The sequence below is a fragment of the Nicotiana tomentosiformis genome, chromosome 7 (assembly GCF_000390325.3).
Source record: "Nicotiana tomentosiformis chromosome 7, ASM39032v3, whole genome shotgun sequence".
Classification (NCBI taxonomy): Eukaryota; Viridiplantae; Streptophyta; class Magnoliopsida; order Solanales; family Solanaceae; genus Nicotiana; species Nicotiana tomentosiformis.
This window is the reverse complement of record NC_090818.1, coordinates 129,705,442-129,724,223: the sequence shown is the minus strand read 5'-3', so window position 1 is coordinate 129,724,223 and position 18,782 is coordinate 129,705,442. Positions and strand designations below refer to the sequence as shown.

General features: G+C 36.1%; 2 protein-coding genes across 2 annotated transcripts; both read left to right on the top strand.

Annotated features, from left to right (window-relative positions):
• The first annotated feature begins 1,291 nt into the window (after positions 1–1,291).
• Positions 1,292–4,396, top strand: LOC104085126 (replication protein A 14 kDa subunit B-like). Its single transcript, XM_009589083.4, has 3 exons — positions 1,292–1,468; positions 2,794–3,052; positions 4,079–4,396. The coding sequence occupies exons 2-3, from the start codon at positions 2,797–2,799 to the stop codon at positions 4,141–4,143; spliced, it is 321 nt and encodes a 106-aa protein (XP_009587378.1). The 5' UTR covers positions 1,292–1,468; positions 2,794–2,796; the 3' UTR covers positions 4,144–4,396.
• A 13,432-nt stretch (positions 4,397–17,828) lies between these two features.
• Positions 17,829–18,350, top strand: LOC138896370 (uncharacterized). Its single transcript, XM_070181176.1, has one exon. It carries the CDS (start codon positions 17,829–17,831, stop codon positions 18,348–18,350), a length of 522 nt encoding a protein of 173 aa, XP_070037277.1.
• The last annotated feature ends 432 nt before the right edge of the window (positions 18,351–18,782 follow it).

The following is an 18,782-nucleotide window of genomic DNA, read 5'->3' as shown; positions in this document are numbered from 1 at the left end:
AGTCTACTATCAATGGATGGATTGCGGGGTCATGTGTTATGTCAGTTTTGCCTTGAAGTGTATATATGTGGTACTGAAAGGTTCCCTAAAAATGTACAAATCAGTGATGAAATTTTTAAATACTTATGAATACATCTAAATATGATATGCAAAAGTTAGTATAATAAGTATAAATACAGTGAAGCCAATTTTGAATACTTATGAATACATCAACATACATATAAATCAAATCAACAAATAAGAAGAGGAAGTTATATATCCATTACTGCACACATATAAATACAATAACATACAATAATAGAAACCCATTGGAGAAGGTAATACTCAATGTATGAGGACTCAAATATATATTGATACATCAATAATTACCTTTTCATCCCGTGTATCCGAGCTATTTCTTGCATCGACCTTCTTTCCCTTAACACCTGAAGCATCATCCATATGTTTTTTTTCTCTTTTCGCAACGGGAAGTGTTGATTCTTTCGAAGATTTCTCAACTTGGGCTTCTTTCAATGTGTCATTGCATATTTTTGTTCTCCTTTCTGCAGCTGTATTTGCTGCTGAACCTGCAAATTCCAATTCCGCTCGAGTGATTTGCAAAGAGAAAGAGGGCCCATCGAAATTGAGTACTTTGGTGGGTATACCTCTAATAACCCTCTTCTTGGAAGTTGAATCAACCATTGGAGAGAAAATCTCAAGTTTTCTGTTGAATACAATAACAATGGTTATTGTTTATAAAAAATTAGTAGAGATAAACAGAATAAACAAAATACAAGCGAAATTCTAACAAGTTAAATACTTACCACAACTATTTGTAGCAAAAAATAATGAAAGTTGAAAGAGACAATGCAGATGGCGTGTATGAAATTAGCGTGGTGACTGAGAATGGGGAAGAGCTAGGTGATGTGGGTGAGAGAGATTTTCAGTTGCAAAATCGTGGTTTCTGGGAATGGAGGAAGAGAATGGCGTGTATGAAATTAGAGAGAGAACGTGGAGAGAGAAGTTTACATCAAATACGGTAATTATGTGAGAGAAAAATCTGAAAAAGGAGAGAAAAATAATAAATAGCGTATATAATGGCTTAAGGGTAGGAGGTAACCATAAATAGATATTTTGCTATAAACATTAAAAGGTAGCTATAGAATATAATTTTTTTAAATGGTATTTATTTAAAAATAAATAAGGTGTTAACCTTTGTTATAGGAGTTAAAAATTCCTTAAAAGTATCATTTTGACAAAAGAAATCGTAATTGAGCACATTAATAAAATCCCTAGTCATGGGTCAAAGGGCGGCAAGCTTGGCCCAATAAAACTTGACGGGTGCTGCGAAAAGGCGGGAAGTTTTGCCGCCATATCAGAGTAAGGAAACTCTTGACTGCTCACTTCCCCAATTTTATTCAAACCCATCCCTATTTCTCTATTCACACTCTCCAGTTTCTCCTCCAGGCACTAATCATCAATTTCCAAGGTTAGATTTAATATTAGACCGCAATTTGCTGTTGTTAATTGATATTTTTTTTTTACCATTTGGGTTGTTTTGATTTGTTCATGTTGTATTACTTATTGCAATTTTCTTGTAATAATGAGTTATTTTTTCACTCAACCCATATTATTCTTGGTGCGAATAGTACATTAACTTTGTTTTTGAAAAAATAAATTTTACATATTCAGGAACCATATAAAAATTACTGCGGTTCACATTATTTGAAAAAATCTTAGTCGAAGAAAATCTATGATTCCCCAAATAATAGTAATAATAGTATTATTCTTTTTGGAGTATTAAGATAAACATGGATCATGTTGAGCATGGGCTGAGCTAGAAGCCCGGCTTCGGCAACCTAGTAGCTTTTGCTCAAATAGTGTATTTGTGCTAGGAAATTCATTAAATATGTACAAATATTAAATTTAGAACCTAGTTGTTAGTACTTGAAGTCATCGTTCCAAAATCCAGCACTCATTAAGTTGAAATCCTAGCTCCGCCTCTAAAGTTGAGTTGATGTTCCGTGTGAAATATGCAGTTAGAACTTAGAAGTGTTTACGAGTTTGCAGTTTTAGTCTTTGTTTAGTAGATGCTTATAGTTTATGAAATGCATGTTCAGTGATGGAGGCATTTTGTGTAATTAGCAACTGCTAATACTATTGGCTTAGTCTGATTGGGGAGTTTATAAAAGTTTAACTAACATGCTCTTGATTTGCTGTCTTTAAAGTTTTAGTAGCAAGAGCCAATGAAAATGTAAAATGTTTACTATTCTGTTTACTAAAGTTCTGGAACCAGAAACATAACTTGAGATAGAGAAAAAAGGTTTGAAAAGCGATTCTCAGTTCCAAATTTAATTCTCTTCAATTGGTATAGCTAGTTATTGACTCTAGGTTTGATGGCTAAGAGTTAAATGCTTATAAAAGTCTTATCTCACTCAATTATCCTAAATTTTGTGTGCAAATGAGTCTAAGATACTAATGAAAAATTTGGTATATTTTAGTCAAAATCTGTTTGTCCGTCGAATATGAATGCTGGATGCCATTAGACATGAAATGCTATTGTTGGGCTAAACCACCCAAAGATACTCTTAACATGATATGATATTGTCAGCTTTGGGCCAAGCCCTCACCGTTTTTCTCAAAATGTCTCATACCATTAAGAGTATCCCTATACTTGATATGTAGCTTTCCAATCTTTTTCGGCTATCAATGTGTGAATTTTGTTCGTACAACCAATAGTTATTCTATAACTTGCTATTGCAAATGACATGAAGAAATACAATCTCGACTCAGTTTTTATTTTTTGTTTTGTAGGAGATGGACACGTCAAATCCTGCAGTCTTTGTCAATGCTGAGTTCCTCAAAGAGCACGTGGGAAGGAGGGTTCGCGCAGTGGTTCAGGTTATGCAGTCTGATGGTGATACAGTCATTGGAAAATCAACTGATGAAAAACAGCTAGTTTTGAAAGGAAATCCACCTAATCCTCTTTCAACTTTTGTTGAAGTAATTGGTATTGCTGACACTACCCAGTCTATACAGGCAGAAACTTGGACCAATTTTGGTGATACTCTTGGTATGTCTTGCTAATGTTATTCAGATAATATTCTTGGTTTTTCCTATATCCTTTGTATTTGAATGCTAGTTTTGTACAATACATGTACATGCATTCATCGGCGATAACTCCAAACTTTCCTGCTGAATTGAAAGAGCTACTGGTAAGATGGAAATATAAATTTCCCCCAAGATAAATAAACTGTATTTTTGCTCGTACACAAAGATGAAAAAGGAAAGGAGGGCATTGTTAAGATTAAGTTCATAACTCTATAATTGATGGTGCAGTTCATGATAACTATAAGTACATAAACATTTTGGTCGCGGGAAATTTAAGATCTATAAGATACTCCACAGATGAGTTGGTTGTATCAATTAAGTGAACTGAACAATTGATGGTAGAGTCATTCATTGCCTGTCGTTTATCTTCATTCTGTTACTTCTGAATTTTTTTTATAAGAAATTCAAGAATTAAAACAAAGGGATTTGGTTAGTGTAACTAATCAGGTTGTTATGATGTCTATAATTTACAGTAGTGTTCTACTTTGCCTACACCCCTACCATCATGTGGTAGCTGTTATTATTCTTACTCTGTCAAACATTTCAAGACCGATGTAATTTACAACAAAATACTGAGTATATTCCCACATGTGGGATTTGTGGAGTATAATATGTACGCAGACCATACTCCTACCTTGTGCAGGTTCCAGTAGACCCTTGGCTCAAGTAAGCACAATATTAGCAGTAAAGAAATGCAATATAAAAAATGAACAAGTCATGGAAAGGAGACATAGCAATAGCGGGATATTAACAGACTGAAACACACGCAATATCGATGTAGTAATCTGACCTCAGAATAAGTGATTCCAGACTGCATATAACTTTGTGCATGCTATGGTCATTTCATGTAGGCATAGTTTGATTATGTAAAATTCTTCTAATAACTTGAGGTTTATTGAAACTTTTGCTATATGCATAGTGCTTTCCCTCTTGATTATCTATACTTGCTCATCTTCTTCTGAATCCCAAATTCTTTCATATTTGGCAGATATTACTAGCTACGACAAGGTTTGCAGACTGGCAAATGGGGACCATAAGCACTTGTTTATCTGAGGAATGGCGATCGAATGCTATAGAAGAGGTTGAATTCTAATTTCTGCTGCATTCTTGCAGTGTCTAAATGTATCAAAGTAGTTTGAATTACTTTTTGAACATTTGGATCTTCAGCTTCTGTTAGTTATCAGAAGTTTAGTTCTGTGGTAGATAGAAACTTGTTTTGTTTTTGCTATTTGGTATTGAACCCTATATTTGTGGTTCCCTTAGCTAGTCATTTTGACTTCAAATGAACTGTGTTACATAAGTTGGATACTCATGTGCTAAAAAATGGTACAACTTTGCCAATCCCTAACCTAGAACTTCCATCCCTATCCAAAGCAATTTCATCCGACATATATTGGATAACTTCATAGGCGAATTCAAAATTTAAACTTTATGATTTAAGTTTCCTTTTTGTTTAGACGAAAGTCATAAAAATCAAACTCGCGTTTGTTATGTGAAATACTTCTATTGGTATTTCAATAGCTCCACATATGTATACTGTAGTACCATACTCTAGTCTCTACTTTAGTAGCCCATGGTCACCTAATCTTTTCATTGTGCTTTTAGAATTTTTTAAAAGTATTACTTCACTTTATATTTTTGTATTTTACGACAAAGTAACTAATCTTGATTGAAATATGCACATATATGAAGATGGATTTAATAACTACTTAGTCTCTCCAAAATGTTTATATTTTATCAGAGTTCCTCTAACTCCAAATAACATAAATTTAAATTGCTTTTGTACCATACTCTATAAAGGCTCATTTTTCATCCAACAGTATAAAGGGTCATTTTCTCATCATTATCTCTCATTTATGGACTTACAATTGTTATGAATGTGTTGGTCATATTTTATTTTTGGCAATTTATGTTAATAAAGTTAATCTTTTTTAAAAATACACACCTGGAATGTTCTATGATTTTTGTGCTTATTGTATTAAAAAAATTACTCTAAATAATTTAAATCGAGTGAGCTTTAGAAAAGTTTTGAAAATATTGATCTATCATTAAAAAGAGGTACGAATTGCACACATTTTACGAAGTTGTCTGTATTAGTTGATAACATAATAGAATATATGCCTGATTCAAGAATACTTGTCACATATAATTTTTTTCTAAGAAATTTTAGTTTGGGAAATTATTTCTTATGCATCAAACAAATGATAATGACAACCTCCTTTTGTTCCTTCCAAAAAACAATTAACAATAATACCGCGGGGAAGAGTCATTTGGAGTTTTGGAAAAAAAGAAAAGGAAAAAAAAATTGATTCTTAATTCCTACACAATAATTACGTTATGGCATACAAATATGACTTTGTAATTATTACATTATACTAATTTTAGGGTACGCGCGATTCAGGTGTATCTTCACTGTGAATGTAGACTTTTTTGAAACTACATAAATATTATCAAAGAATATACTTGAGTTAGAAAAATATAAAGAAAAAATTAAGTACTGAAAATGATGGATTCTAATATTATTAAACTAACTCAGCCTAACCTCATAAAAGTGCTCATGATGTTATCCAAAATTCAACCCGCATTCGCACAAGAGATATAAGTACCAATAGAATACTATAGTGTCACATTTTCTTCCGTAACAAATGACCAAATATTTATTATATATTTTTATCATGAATTTTCAGAGAGTCATCTAATTAACACAAATTTAAAAAAATGTATCTTTCTTTTAAAAATTCAGAATAAAGTGGTTGGTCATATAGTTTTTAGAAAAAAGGATAATTAAGTAATAATATAAAGTCTGGAAATAATGACTAATGTTGAGGGAATATTTTATAACAAATTACTAATGTATAAAAAATTACAGAGGGCTATTTGTTGGAATTGATGAAAAAATAAAATAATATATTTAATATCAACTAATTTTGAATCCATTTTGTCTTCTATCCTTTTATTCTTGTTTCTTCTAGTTTAAAATTTTTACCAAGTCAACTTTACTAATATACTGAAATCGGTTTTGATCTATTTTTTGATTTCTTTCATCACTGGTGGTCTATTTATGGAAACACATTTATGTAGCCGACAAAAAGTCCTGTCAGCTTGATTTTTTTTACTTTACGATGAATTTGAAAAACAATTGATATCCGGCTTAAAGTATGCATATTTTTATATATATATTGTCTCGCACTGTGCTCATGTCTCATAGATTTCGATTGTATAATATAATGATTTGTGCTAATTTATGGTATTTCTATGTGTAGAAATTATTCAGATGCAATTTGGGACGAAAGTGTGCGAATTAGAGCGAAAATAGGAAGAAAAGGCAAAATTGCACATTTGAGCGCCACAGGCGCGTGGAGCGCTACATATGGCCCAGTTTTTAGAAGCATAAAATATCCAGCGCCCCACACTATCCTGGGCGCTAGTGACGGGGACTTGTCCTATTTCGCCCGGGACTTGGTTATTTCGGCCTTACACACCCCAACTCGTATAAAAGGGGTCCTAAACCTATTTTGGAAGGGGAAAACGTTTTTGAGAGAAACTTTTGTCCAAGGAAAAGCACAGAGCCGCCGTGGAGGCCGGGTTGCATCTTTTCTTCCACCAAACTTAGTAATTTTTATGTTTCTTTGTATGATTTGTTGTTTGGCTACCATGTCTATGTGGAGCTAAACTTCATGTTCTAGGATAGTGGTTCTTTCATGACTATTGTTATTCAGATATTGATGTTGCTTTCTTGATTTATCATATTGGTTTGTTTATTCAATCTCGCGCTGAATTATTTAATTGCTTGATCACCAATTGAATACTATCTACGAATCTAGAATGGAACTCGAATGTGAGAATTCTATATTGCACATAGGATTGCATAGAGCAACTTCTTGAACCTGGGCATCGGGGAACGGATTCGCGGTTAGGATAGACATATACCTAATTGCCTTGCTTGGTTGATATATAGGAATTATAAATGCGTTGTTGTTAGTTCTAATTCTATAGACATATATGCGTTAAGTTAGTTTGAATAGGCGAGTAAGAACTCGACAGATTCTTATGAGCGATATTAACCCTGTCAACCAATAAACTAGATAAATTAGTTAGTCAATTTAATTAGAAAAATACAATAGGAATGTTAGATAGCCCATAACCCTAGATCGTTTTCATAATATTGATAACATAAAAATATGCTCTTCCTCTGTTCAAAGTTCATTATGTGTTTTTCTTTATTTTAATTAGTTTAGAATCAAATACTTCTAGTTTTAATTCATGTTTAGATAGTTAGGATAGTCTAATTTAGTTATAGTTAATCAGAAGTTCTCGTGGGTTCGACATCTGACTTTTAGTCATTTTATTACTTGATAACCGCGTAGACTTGCGTGTGCATTTGGCCGCAATAAGTTATTGGCACCGTTGTCGGGGACTTAGAAATTAACTATATTTCTAGACTAGACATTTACTTTTTTTTATCTATTCAAGTTTTTTTTTAGTTTAGTTAGTATTTTTTATTTATTTTAACATGACATCTTGGTATGAAAATTATTCGAATGATGTTTATTCTTATTTTGATGATCTTTGTTCATATTGTGGAGGACCCCACTAGTAAAAAATTATCAGAATATTCCCGGGACCGAGTTGTGCGCACAATCTCAATCCTTCGAGTGGAATATTTGCAATATATGTGGTGGTCAATGTGGTTATTGGGATGGTTGTCATAGTTCTTTTCATCCTTCTCTAAGCCCTTATTATGATTTCTAACAATGTTTGTGAGTTTGATGGGGGCAATGAAGTGCAGGATATGGAACGTGATACATATATTAGGGATATTTTGAGGCAAGTAGCAGAGCAACGTGATGAACTTAAAAAAGATATGAAAAGAATGAGGGCATCAATCACAAGAATGAAGGCCAATCTAGAAGAATTGAATGAAGAGAGCGAGTACTAGTAAGAGAAAATTGTTGAAAAAGAAGAGATTTTGAGCCAAACTTAGCTAGTGGAACAAGCTGAAAAATTAAAAATATATGAGGCTCAACGTGAAAAAATTACAAATGAGATGAGATACTTTATAGAAGGAAGAGATGAACTGGGACAAGAGATCGATAAATTTGGCATTGTTATTCACGACTTAGAGGCTCAATTGAATGCAAAGGTTGATGCGTCTAACGCCCAACCAAATAGTAATGAGTTGTGTGAAGCTGAAAAGGAGCTTATACGCCAAATTGAGGAGCTAAAAGTGGAGAGCCAATCACTCGAGCATATTTTTGTTGATGATGCCCATGTTGAGAAAAGTACACTAGAGCCATGTGAGGAAGCAAATAGTGTTATATTTGAAGACTATTGTGCATGTAAATATGAGGATGTAAAGAGTAATACAATTCTAGAGTTAGGGCGTATTGGTCCTCATTCCATACATTTTCAACATTGTGTTTGGATGATGACATGGAAATCGAATCATATGAGCCTTTGGAGGAGCCAATGGACGAGAAACGGGGTACTTACATTCTTGAATTTGTCGTGCCAGAAAGACAAAATTGCATACCTCATCCAAAGGTCAAGAAGTGTAGAATGCGATATTAGTTGCTTGGCCCAATTAAATTTGTCTCACCGCCCCGGGAGCATAACAGAAAGCTTGAAGCCAATTTAGGAGCTCAATTCATAAGTTCGAGGTAGAGGCAAAAAGTGGTTCACGTCGTGCCATGACGTTAAATTAGGCGCTTGTTGGGAGGCAACCTAGCTTTACTGCTTTCTTTTAGTTTTGATTTTTTTCTTGTTATATTATTTTTGTAATGTTGTTTTATTTTGTAAGATTTTGATCATAGGGAGCAAGGCCATAGGAAGTGTACAAAAGTGAGCTAGATGGTTGGAACTAAGTGTGGGGTGCCCGCACAAAGCATTATATGTGGGAGAAGTCTCAGTACCCGTGAGCCGCTATTGCTTCAACCTTTGGCCTTTCAAGGAGTTTCTTGTCCACCCTCGTTATTTGTTTTTGCTTTATTTATGCATTTGGGACACTGTACTCTTTTAAGTGTAGGTGAAAAAATTCCTCTAGATAATTAGTAGTAGTATGTTAGTAGTAAAATAAATGTTAACTTCTTATTTTGAGTTTAACTTTTTATTTTTATTTCTGTAGTAGTGTAGTATTTTAGTAGTAGTTTTAGTAACTTTTTTTAAAATAGGGAAAATCAAAAAACAAATATTGAAAATTTTGGACTTTTCCTAACGATGGATCTCCTAGACAGTTTTCTTGAGGGATTAAAGTCTAACCAATAACACAAAAAAATATGTCTTTTAGTTTTTCTTAGGTAGAAATAATCCCCCGTGAATTTTCTTTTTGCCTCGGTTCTTTTTCATTGGGTGTATTTTGAACCAGTTAGTAATTTTTTATTTTTAGAGTAGGTTAGACTTTAGGGAATAAATGAAAGAAAGATGAGATTTCTAAGCGCCTGTCACGACCCAAAATCCTAACCTATCGTGATGGCGCGCAACCCGACATTATGAAACAATTCCAATACTTTTAACAGAAAGATGAATTAAAGCAGTTTTAAATAATAAAAGTTCTCATAAATAGGGCTAGAAACTCAAAACACAACGCGAAAGTTCCCAACTATCGGAATATCACAGAGTACATGAGCATCTATACATCACAAGCCTAGAAAATATTGTTTATGATAGTCTGAAACTAAATACAATAATCGAAAAGAGTGGGAAGGAGAGACAAGGTCTACGAAACGCACGGGCAGCTACCTTGGGATCTCCCAAAAGATCAATTGTGCGATGAAATCAACACCCACTGTGTCCGAAAACACCTGTATCTGCACACGAAGTGCATGGTGTAGCGTGAGTACAACCAACTCAGTAAGTAACAATATTAAATAAAGAACAGAAAGTAGTGACGAGCTTCACAGTCAAAGTTAAATTACAGTGATTCCAACATAGGAAAGTAGGCATGCTCTCAAGTTCGACAATTAAAGTTAAAATAGTTAATTCATGTCACGTTCAACTAAAACAGAAGATAATGTCTATCACAAAATTTCAAGACAGTGATATATGACAGCTGAAGTACAGCAGAAATGAAAGTCAAATACAACCTCTCAGAATAACAGTCACTTAGTCCTCCCATTCACTCCAACCTTACAATTACTCATTCCTCACAGTCACTCATTCCTCAGTACTTGGCACTCGGCATTCGCACTCAGTAGGTACCTGCGCTCACTGGGGGTGTGTACAAACTTAAGAGGGGCTCCTTCAGCCCAAGCGCTATAACAAGCCAATCATGACATATATCAGTGAAACATGTTGCGGCGTGCCCGATCCCATAAACATCCTCACAATCAGGCCCTCGACCTCACTTATTCATCAACATCTCCAGTCTCGGGCTCTCAGAAATCATGATAAGCAGCCCAGACAGCAATAATATGATGCATCAAAATGAATAATAGAGACTGAGATTTAATATGCAAATAAAACTGTGACTGAGTACAAAATAACAATTTAGCAGATAATTCAACATGTACATGACTTCTGTGGGTCCCTACAGTGCCAACACATAGTCTAAACATGATTTCTAACATGATTTGTGGTTCAATTTCTCTACTACATGGAGAATGTACAGATAACAACAGATTATTCAACTACACAGTTTCATAGAATTTGACCAGGTTACAATTCCTACGGTGCACGCCCACACGCCCGTCACCTCAAAACCAAATACATGACATGTAATAAGGGGTTTTTTTACCCTCAGAACCAAATTTAGAACTGTTACTTACCTCAATTCGAGCCAATCTCTACTCCAACACACCCTTGCCTTGCGAAACGGCATCTGAATGCCTCGAATCTGCCCATAAATAATTTGATATAATCACTATGGGCTAAAGGAATCAACTCCATAAGAAAATGCTAAGTTATTAATCAAAAGTCAAAAGTCGACTCAAAAGCCAGCCCCTGGGCCCACGTCTCGAAATTCGATAAAAGTCACAAAATCCGAAAGCCCATTCAACCACGAGTCCAACCATACCAAATTTATCAAAACCCGACACCAAATCATCACCCAAATTCCCAAATCAAACTCTCCAAATCCCTAGCATCAAATTCCCAAATTACACCTTAAATACACATCAACTAGGTGGAAAAATCAATGGAGAAGCAAGATTATTGATAAAAAATGAGCACAAGGGATTTACCTCAAGAATCCCCTCGAAAACCCTCTCAAGAATCACCCAAACCTGTGCTTGAACTGTTTGAAATGAAGCCAAAATCGCGAACCCCTGTTTTAATAGTCTGCCCAGCACTTTCGCTTATGCGAGAACTTAATCGCTTCTGCGGCGTCGCAAAAGCGGCACCACACACGCATCTGCGGCTCATTCCGATTAGGTGGTCCCTCACTCAGCTTCTGCGGATTCGCTTCTGCGAGAATCCAAGTCGCCTCTGCTGACCAAGCCCATCTGCCCAGTTTTGCTTATGTGTTCCCCCTGCCGCATCTACGGTTACGCAGATGCAGAACTCCCTATCGCACATGTGCGCCTTCCACTTCTGCGCACCTCTCACCGCCGCAGGTGCGAAAAACTCCTCGCACCTACGGCCACCTACACACTCCCCTCCAAACTCTCACATGTGCAAGCCAGCCCGCACCTGCGATCAAAGCTCTGCATGTGTGGTTACACCAGCAGAGGTCCAACTTCAGTAATCACTCAATTTCAACTTTTGATATGTTAACCATCCGGAATCAACCCGAGACCCCTGGGACATCAACTAAACATACTAACAAGTCATAAAATCTCATACGAACTTAGTCTAGCTCTCAAATAAACTTCAAAAATACGAATCTCACCCCAATTCAAGCCTATTGAAACTAAGGAAATTCAACTTCTACAAATGACGCCGAAACCTATCAAGACACGTCCGATTGACACCAAATTTTGCACACTAGTCGTATTTGACATTACGGACTTACTCCAACTTCCAGAATCAAAATTCGACCTCGATATCAAAAAGTCCACTACCGGACAAACTTTCCAAAAATTCAACTTTCGCCATTTCAAGCCTAATTCCACTACGGAGCTCCAAATCACAATCCGGACACGCTCCTAAGTCCAAAATCACCCAACATAGCTAACGAAACCATCAAAACTCTATTCCAGAGTCGTTTACTTAAGGATCAACATTCTGTCAATCATTTCAACTTAAGCTTTCAACCATGAGACTAAGTGTCTCATTTCATTCTGAAATTTCTCCGGACCCGAACCGACATCTCGGCAAGTCACATAATAGCTATAAAGTACAAAATGAGTTGTAAATGGGGGAACGAGGCTACAACTCTCAAAACGACTGGCCGGATCGTTACAACGTCCTTGACTTGTTTGATAGTAGTATATTTAGACGTTGGCATGTGTAGTATCTTCCCTATATTTTGAAATTGTCTATGATTCATGTACATACTGGATAGCATGTTATTGACGCATATGTCTCATTTACTTGACTTATATTCACTTTGTGCTTAATGCTTAATATCTCGTGGCTCCGTGAATACCTGCATTTATTGCGAGTCGGAATGGGGCCGTCCTTAGTGAGTCATGTGCTATGCGTGGCGAGATTTTTGTGTAGTCCATGTATTGTACTTGTGTCTAGAACTTACCCGGTATGTGAGTTGAAGCAACATTTTAGGTGATGCTCGTTTTAAAAAATAATTTTAGGCTTTCTTGACTTTTATTTGGCACCCACGTTACAAACCTATACTATTTTTGTTCTTAATTGATATTATTTTGATCCTTTTACCTCTTAAAGCACTTTAATTATGAAATGAGTGCTAAAAGAAGTAAGAAGGAACTAAGCGTGTGATGACTTTTGAGTGGAACCAATGAAAGGAAGAAAGGTGCACTAGTTTTGTAAAAGAATACACCACTAGCGAAAATTGAAACAGAGAAAAAATAGTTGAAAAAAATAAAAATATGTAGATAAATAAATATCTTATTTTTGCTAGTGGAGTGCAAATTAAGATAGTGCTTAAAGAAAGAGAAAATATTTTTGGGGGTGCTATTGTTTGTGAAGTTGAAGTTGGATTGAGGAAATATGTCTTTAAAGTTGATTATGTGATGCGTTAAAATGCTTAGGAGGATTAGCCACTATTCCTAAAATATATTCTACCCGTCCCTTAGCCCACATTACAATCATGAAAAACTCCTAATTGATTTTAGATCGAGCAAGCTTACATTAGTAGAGATTTACATGAAGGACAAGCCTATGGTGCCAATTTCTTGCACGTGACTTCTTTGTGAGAGTGAAAGATTTCTTTTATATACAAGTGAGTCCTTAAACTATATTTGATCATGAGATTCAGATGTGTGGATTAAACTTACTCTCTTCACTTTTGTTGTGAGGGCATATTATTTCACGACGGATATGTAATATTATTAGACTTCTCTAGGATGTTGGGTGTTCAAGCCATGAGTGCATTGGAACATTGAGTTGGTTTTTGGGGCTATGATTGTTGTGAGCATGTTGTCTTGGTTTGAATATTTTTGAAGAATGACATAAGTATGTTATTGCATATACTAGAGTTTAATTGTTGCTATCAACCATGGTAATTGGTGTAGAGTGCTCAAAGATAGAGTAATTTGTTGGTTGACTCGAGGACGAGCAACGTTTAAGTGTGGGGTGTTGATATTCGGCTTAAAGTATGCATATTTTTATGTATGTTGCCTCACATTGTGCTCATGTCACATAGATTTCAGATGTATAATATAATGATTTGTGCTAATTTATGGTATTTCTATGTGTAGGAATCATTCAGATGCAATTTGGGACGAAAGTGTGCGAATTGAAGCGAAAATGGGAAGAAAAGGCAAAAATGCACATTTGAGCGCCACAGGTAGCATAAGGCGCTACATGTGGCCCAATTTCCAGAAGCATAAAATATTCAGCGCCAGGGCTAGAGCCCCATGCTACCCTGGGCGCTGGTGACGGGGACTTGTCCTATTTCGTCCCGGACTTGGTTATTTCAGCCCTACACACCCCAACTCGTATAAAAGGGATCCTAAACATATTTTGGAGGTGGGAGAACGGTTTTTATAGGAACTTCTGGCTAAAGGAGAGCATAGAGTCGCCGTGGAGGCCGGGTTGCATCTTTTTTCCACCAAACTTAGTAATTTTTATGCTTCTTTGTATGATTTGTTGTTTGGCTACTATGTCTATGTGGAGCTAAACTTCACGTTCTAGGGTTGTGATTCTTTCATGACTATTGTTATTCAGATATTGATTTTGCTTTCTTGATTTATCATATTGGGTTGTTTATTCAATCTTACGCTGAATTATTTAATTGCTTGATCACCAATTGAATACTATCTACGAATCTAGAATTGAACTCGAAAGTGGAAATTCTAGATTGCACATAAGATTGAGTAGATCAAGTTCTTGAACATGGGCATCAAGGAACGGATTCGCGGTTAGGATAGTCATATACCCAACTGTCTTGCTTAGTTGATGTACAGGAATTATAAATGTATTCTTGTTAGTTCTAATTCCATAGACATATAGGTGTTGGGTTAGCTTGAATAGGTGAGTAAGAACTCGACAAATTCTTATTAGCGATATTAACCCTGTCAACCAATAAGCTAGATAAATTAGTTAGTCAATTTAATTGAAGAATACAATAGGAATGTTAGATAGCCCATAACCCTATATCGTCTTCATAACATTGATAACATAAAAATCTGCTCGTCCTCTGTTCAAAGTTCATTATGTATTTTTCTTTATTTTAATTAGTTTAGAATCAAATACTTCTAGTTTTAATTATTGTTTAGACAGTAAGGATAGTCTAATTTAGTTAATTGTTAATCACAAGTCCTCGTGGGTTCGACATCCGAATTTTAGTCACTTTATTACCTGACGACTGCGTATACTTGAGTGTGCGTTTGGCCTCAACAAGAATTGAATTAGATTCTATTGCTAATTAATTACTTCAAATATTTTATTTTTTCTCAAAATAACATAAGTTATTTTTGTTGATTCAAATTCATCATAGTAGCTCATAATAAATTTAAATGTTTGATTATTATTATATTTTAATTCAATAAGAATTTTTCATCAAGAATCACTATATAAGAGGAATAAAATTTAAAAATTGAGTTCACTTTAGAAATCACAATTATTTTCTGTAGTTAAAAATCAATTTATATTCATCTAAATGTATCATTAATTAAAAATTAAAATATTTCTTAAATTATCTTGTTGGAATAATTGATAAAATATGTGTTTATTAATGATTTGCCCAACATTCCAATTAATTGTACTTCATTTTAAATTTTGAAAGTTAATAATATAATATAAAATATTATTTTTAGTAAATAGTCATGTGTATTTTAAAATATTGTAATGTAAAAATAATTGCATATAAATGAAAACGTAAGAAAGTTATTAAAATGTGGACCGCTATTATCTAAGAACCCGTATGTCCTCTCTTTAAACTTTTTATTCTTTCCTTTATGTATTTTGTTTATCATTTATATATAATTTAAGTGTAAGATTTACATAATACAAACTCTTAATATTTTTAAAGTTTTTTTTTACATATTTTAGATTAAAAAAATATATATAATAAGCAAAATTTTAATGAATTTTAAACTCCTATGCCTAGATATGTATAAAGTACTCTTAATATTTTTAAATTTCTAAATAGTAGGACTTTCTGCAGAGTTCAAAAAAGTTTTTTTTTTAAATTTTAATCAAATTTCAAGCATTTTTAAAATAAAAAAAAAAGTTTCATCTGAGTGATCTAAAGTTACTGTTTCAATCTTCAAATTGAGACACGATCTAGTATCTGAAAAAAGTATTGGCGTCAAGCAACTTCATTGACATCTTGATTAAGTGGGAATCATCTTGTTTTCAGAAGGAAATTGTTATCAGCTTTAGTTTTTCATGTGAGGAATCATCTTGACATCTTGATCAAGAGGGAATCATCTTGGTGGAAATTTTGAGTTTTCGGCCACTTTTGCCAAAGCTTTTTCGTTCCGGCAAAATCTAGTCTGCTTTTATTCCTTTTTCTTTCTGTGTTTTCAAACGGAAATCTTGAAATAGAGGAGTATTGTTTTTGGATATTTTAGACTGCTTTTCATTAATAAACTGTAAGCATTTTCACTATTTCGTGTTTCATCAAGAAGATCCGGACATCTTCACTGTGACAGTACTCTATTTTTATTTGCGGTGTAATTTCGGTGAAATTGACAAATCGCCGAAACTTTCCTACTCATGGGTTCGAGAGCAGCAGTATTCGTCGGATTTGGAAGCGCGTACGGACATCCCCGACTGTGATCCAGGTTCCATCTTTCTTGAATTGTATTTGCGCACATCTATTTACTGTTGCCTTGCTGGCAGTTTTGATTGGATTGATTACTTTTTCTACCTTTTATACTAGTGTTTTAAGCTTAAGGTTTCATCTATTCATTTTAATTCTGTGTTTGCATAGGGGTAGTTTCGTAGACGTGGTAGATTCGTTGTTCTAGTGCCTGCTCGCGTTACTGTTCTTGTAGTCGCTCCTTTTGAGTTGTTTTTAGCTCTCGGGTTCGTAGCATGTAGTCCTTCGTTCCCGTTATTGGTTCTTAGTGGTAGTGTTGACCTAATACATTTTGCTTATAGTGGCGGTAGTGGACGATGTGAAAGTAAGGTCATGTCCTCGGGTGGAGTTGCGGGTGGGGGCCAAGGATGAGAAGGGGGGTAAGAAAGCCTCTAGGATGAGAATTGGGTCTTGGAACATTGGGACGTTGACGGGGAAGTCTATAGAGTTAGGTAAGATTCTTCAGAAGAGGAAGATCAACATAGCGTGTGTTCAGAAGACTAGATGGAAGGGTACTAGGGCACGAGATGTAGACGGGTTTAAACTATGGTACTCAGGGAGCGATGAGGGTAAGAATGAGGTAGGTATTTTAGTAGACAGGGACCTCAGGGAGCTCGTGGTTGAGGTTAGGAGGGTAAATGATAGGTTGATGAGTATTAAGCTGGTTGTTGGTGGGTTTACTGTAAACGTGATTAGTGCTTACGCTCCTCAGGTAGGTTTGGACCAGGAGGTCAAGAAGCAATTCTGGGAGGATTTGGACGAGATGGTGCGTAGTATCCCGCACACAGAGAAGTTATTCATTGGTGGAGATTTCAATGGTCATATTGGGGCTAGTGCTAGGGGTTATGATAGTGTGCATGACGGGTACGGTTTTGGGGATATGAATGAGGGAGGTAATTCACTGTTGGATTTTGCTAGAGCTTTTGATTTGGTTATAGCTAACTCGAGTTTTCCGAAGAGGGAAGAGTACCTGGTCACTTTCCGGAATTCAATGGGCAAGACTCAGATTGATTATCTTCTCTACAAGAAATGTGATAAAGGCCATCCCAAGTGAGCACCTCACGACTCTACATAGGCTCCTAGTTATGGACTTGGAGATCAATAGGAGTAGGAGGAAGAGGGCGGGGTGCAGGCAACCTAAGATCAAGTGGGGTAACTTGACCAAGGACAAAGCTCAGGAGTTAGGGGAGAAGTTGTTGGCTATGAGGGCCTGGATGAGTAGGGGGGACGCGTTTAGTATGTGGTTCACGAATGCGGATTGCATTAGGGTAGCTACTAGAGAGGTCTTAGGGGTTACGAAGGGCTCTCCTGGGGGTCATAAAGGAACTGGTGGTGGAATGGAGAGGTTCAAGGTAAAGTGGAAGCTAAGAAAGCTGCTTATTTGAAGCTAGTAGAGAGTACAAACGAGGAGGAAAAAATGACTTATCGGGAGTGTTATAGAAAGGCAAAGAAAGAGGCGAAGTTAGTAGTTACGACAGCTAAGAACGCGACATTTGCTCGTTTGTACGAGGAGCTCGAGGGCAAAGGCGGGAACAAGAGGTTGTACCGATTGACCAAGGCGAGGGAGAGGAAAGCCCACGACTTAGACCAAGTCAAGTGCATCAAGGACGAGGATGGAAAAGTGTTGATGGACGAGGCACTCATTAGGAGAAGATGGCAGACATACTTCCATAAACTGTTGAATGAGGAGGGGGATAGACGCATTGTGCTGGGTGAGTTGGAGCACTCCGAGAGTCGGCGGGATTTTGGGTACTGTAGGCGGATTATGGTAGAGAAGGTGGAAGGGGCGATGCGTAAGATGTGTAGGGGCAGAGCGACGGGGCCAGACGAAATCCCGGTGGAATTCTGGAAGAGCGCAAAGCGGACAGGTTTGGAGTGGCTCACTGGGCTGTTTAATGTTATTTTTAAGACAAAGAAGATGCCCGAAGAATGGAGGTAGAGTATGATGGTTCCGCTTTACAAGAACAAGGGTGTTATCCAAAATTACAACAATTATAGGGGTATCAAGTTGTTGAGTCACACTATGAAGATTTGGGAGAGGGTGGTGGAGGCCAGGGTGAGGAGGTGCGTGTCTATTTCCGAGAATCAGTTTGGATTCATGCCGGGGCATTCGACAACAGAAGCGATTCATCTAGTAAGGAGATTAGTAAAGTAGTACAGGGAGAGGAAGGAGGATTTACATATGGTGTTTATTGACCTTGAGAAAGCATACGATAAAGTTCCAAGGGAGGTCCTGTGGAGGTGTTTGGAGGTTAGCGGTGTTTCGGTAGCGTACATTGGGTGATTAAGGATATGTATGATGATACTAAGACTTGAGTGAGGACTGTGTGTAGTGACTCGGAGCATTTCCCTGTGGTGATGAGGTTGCACC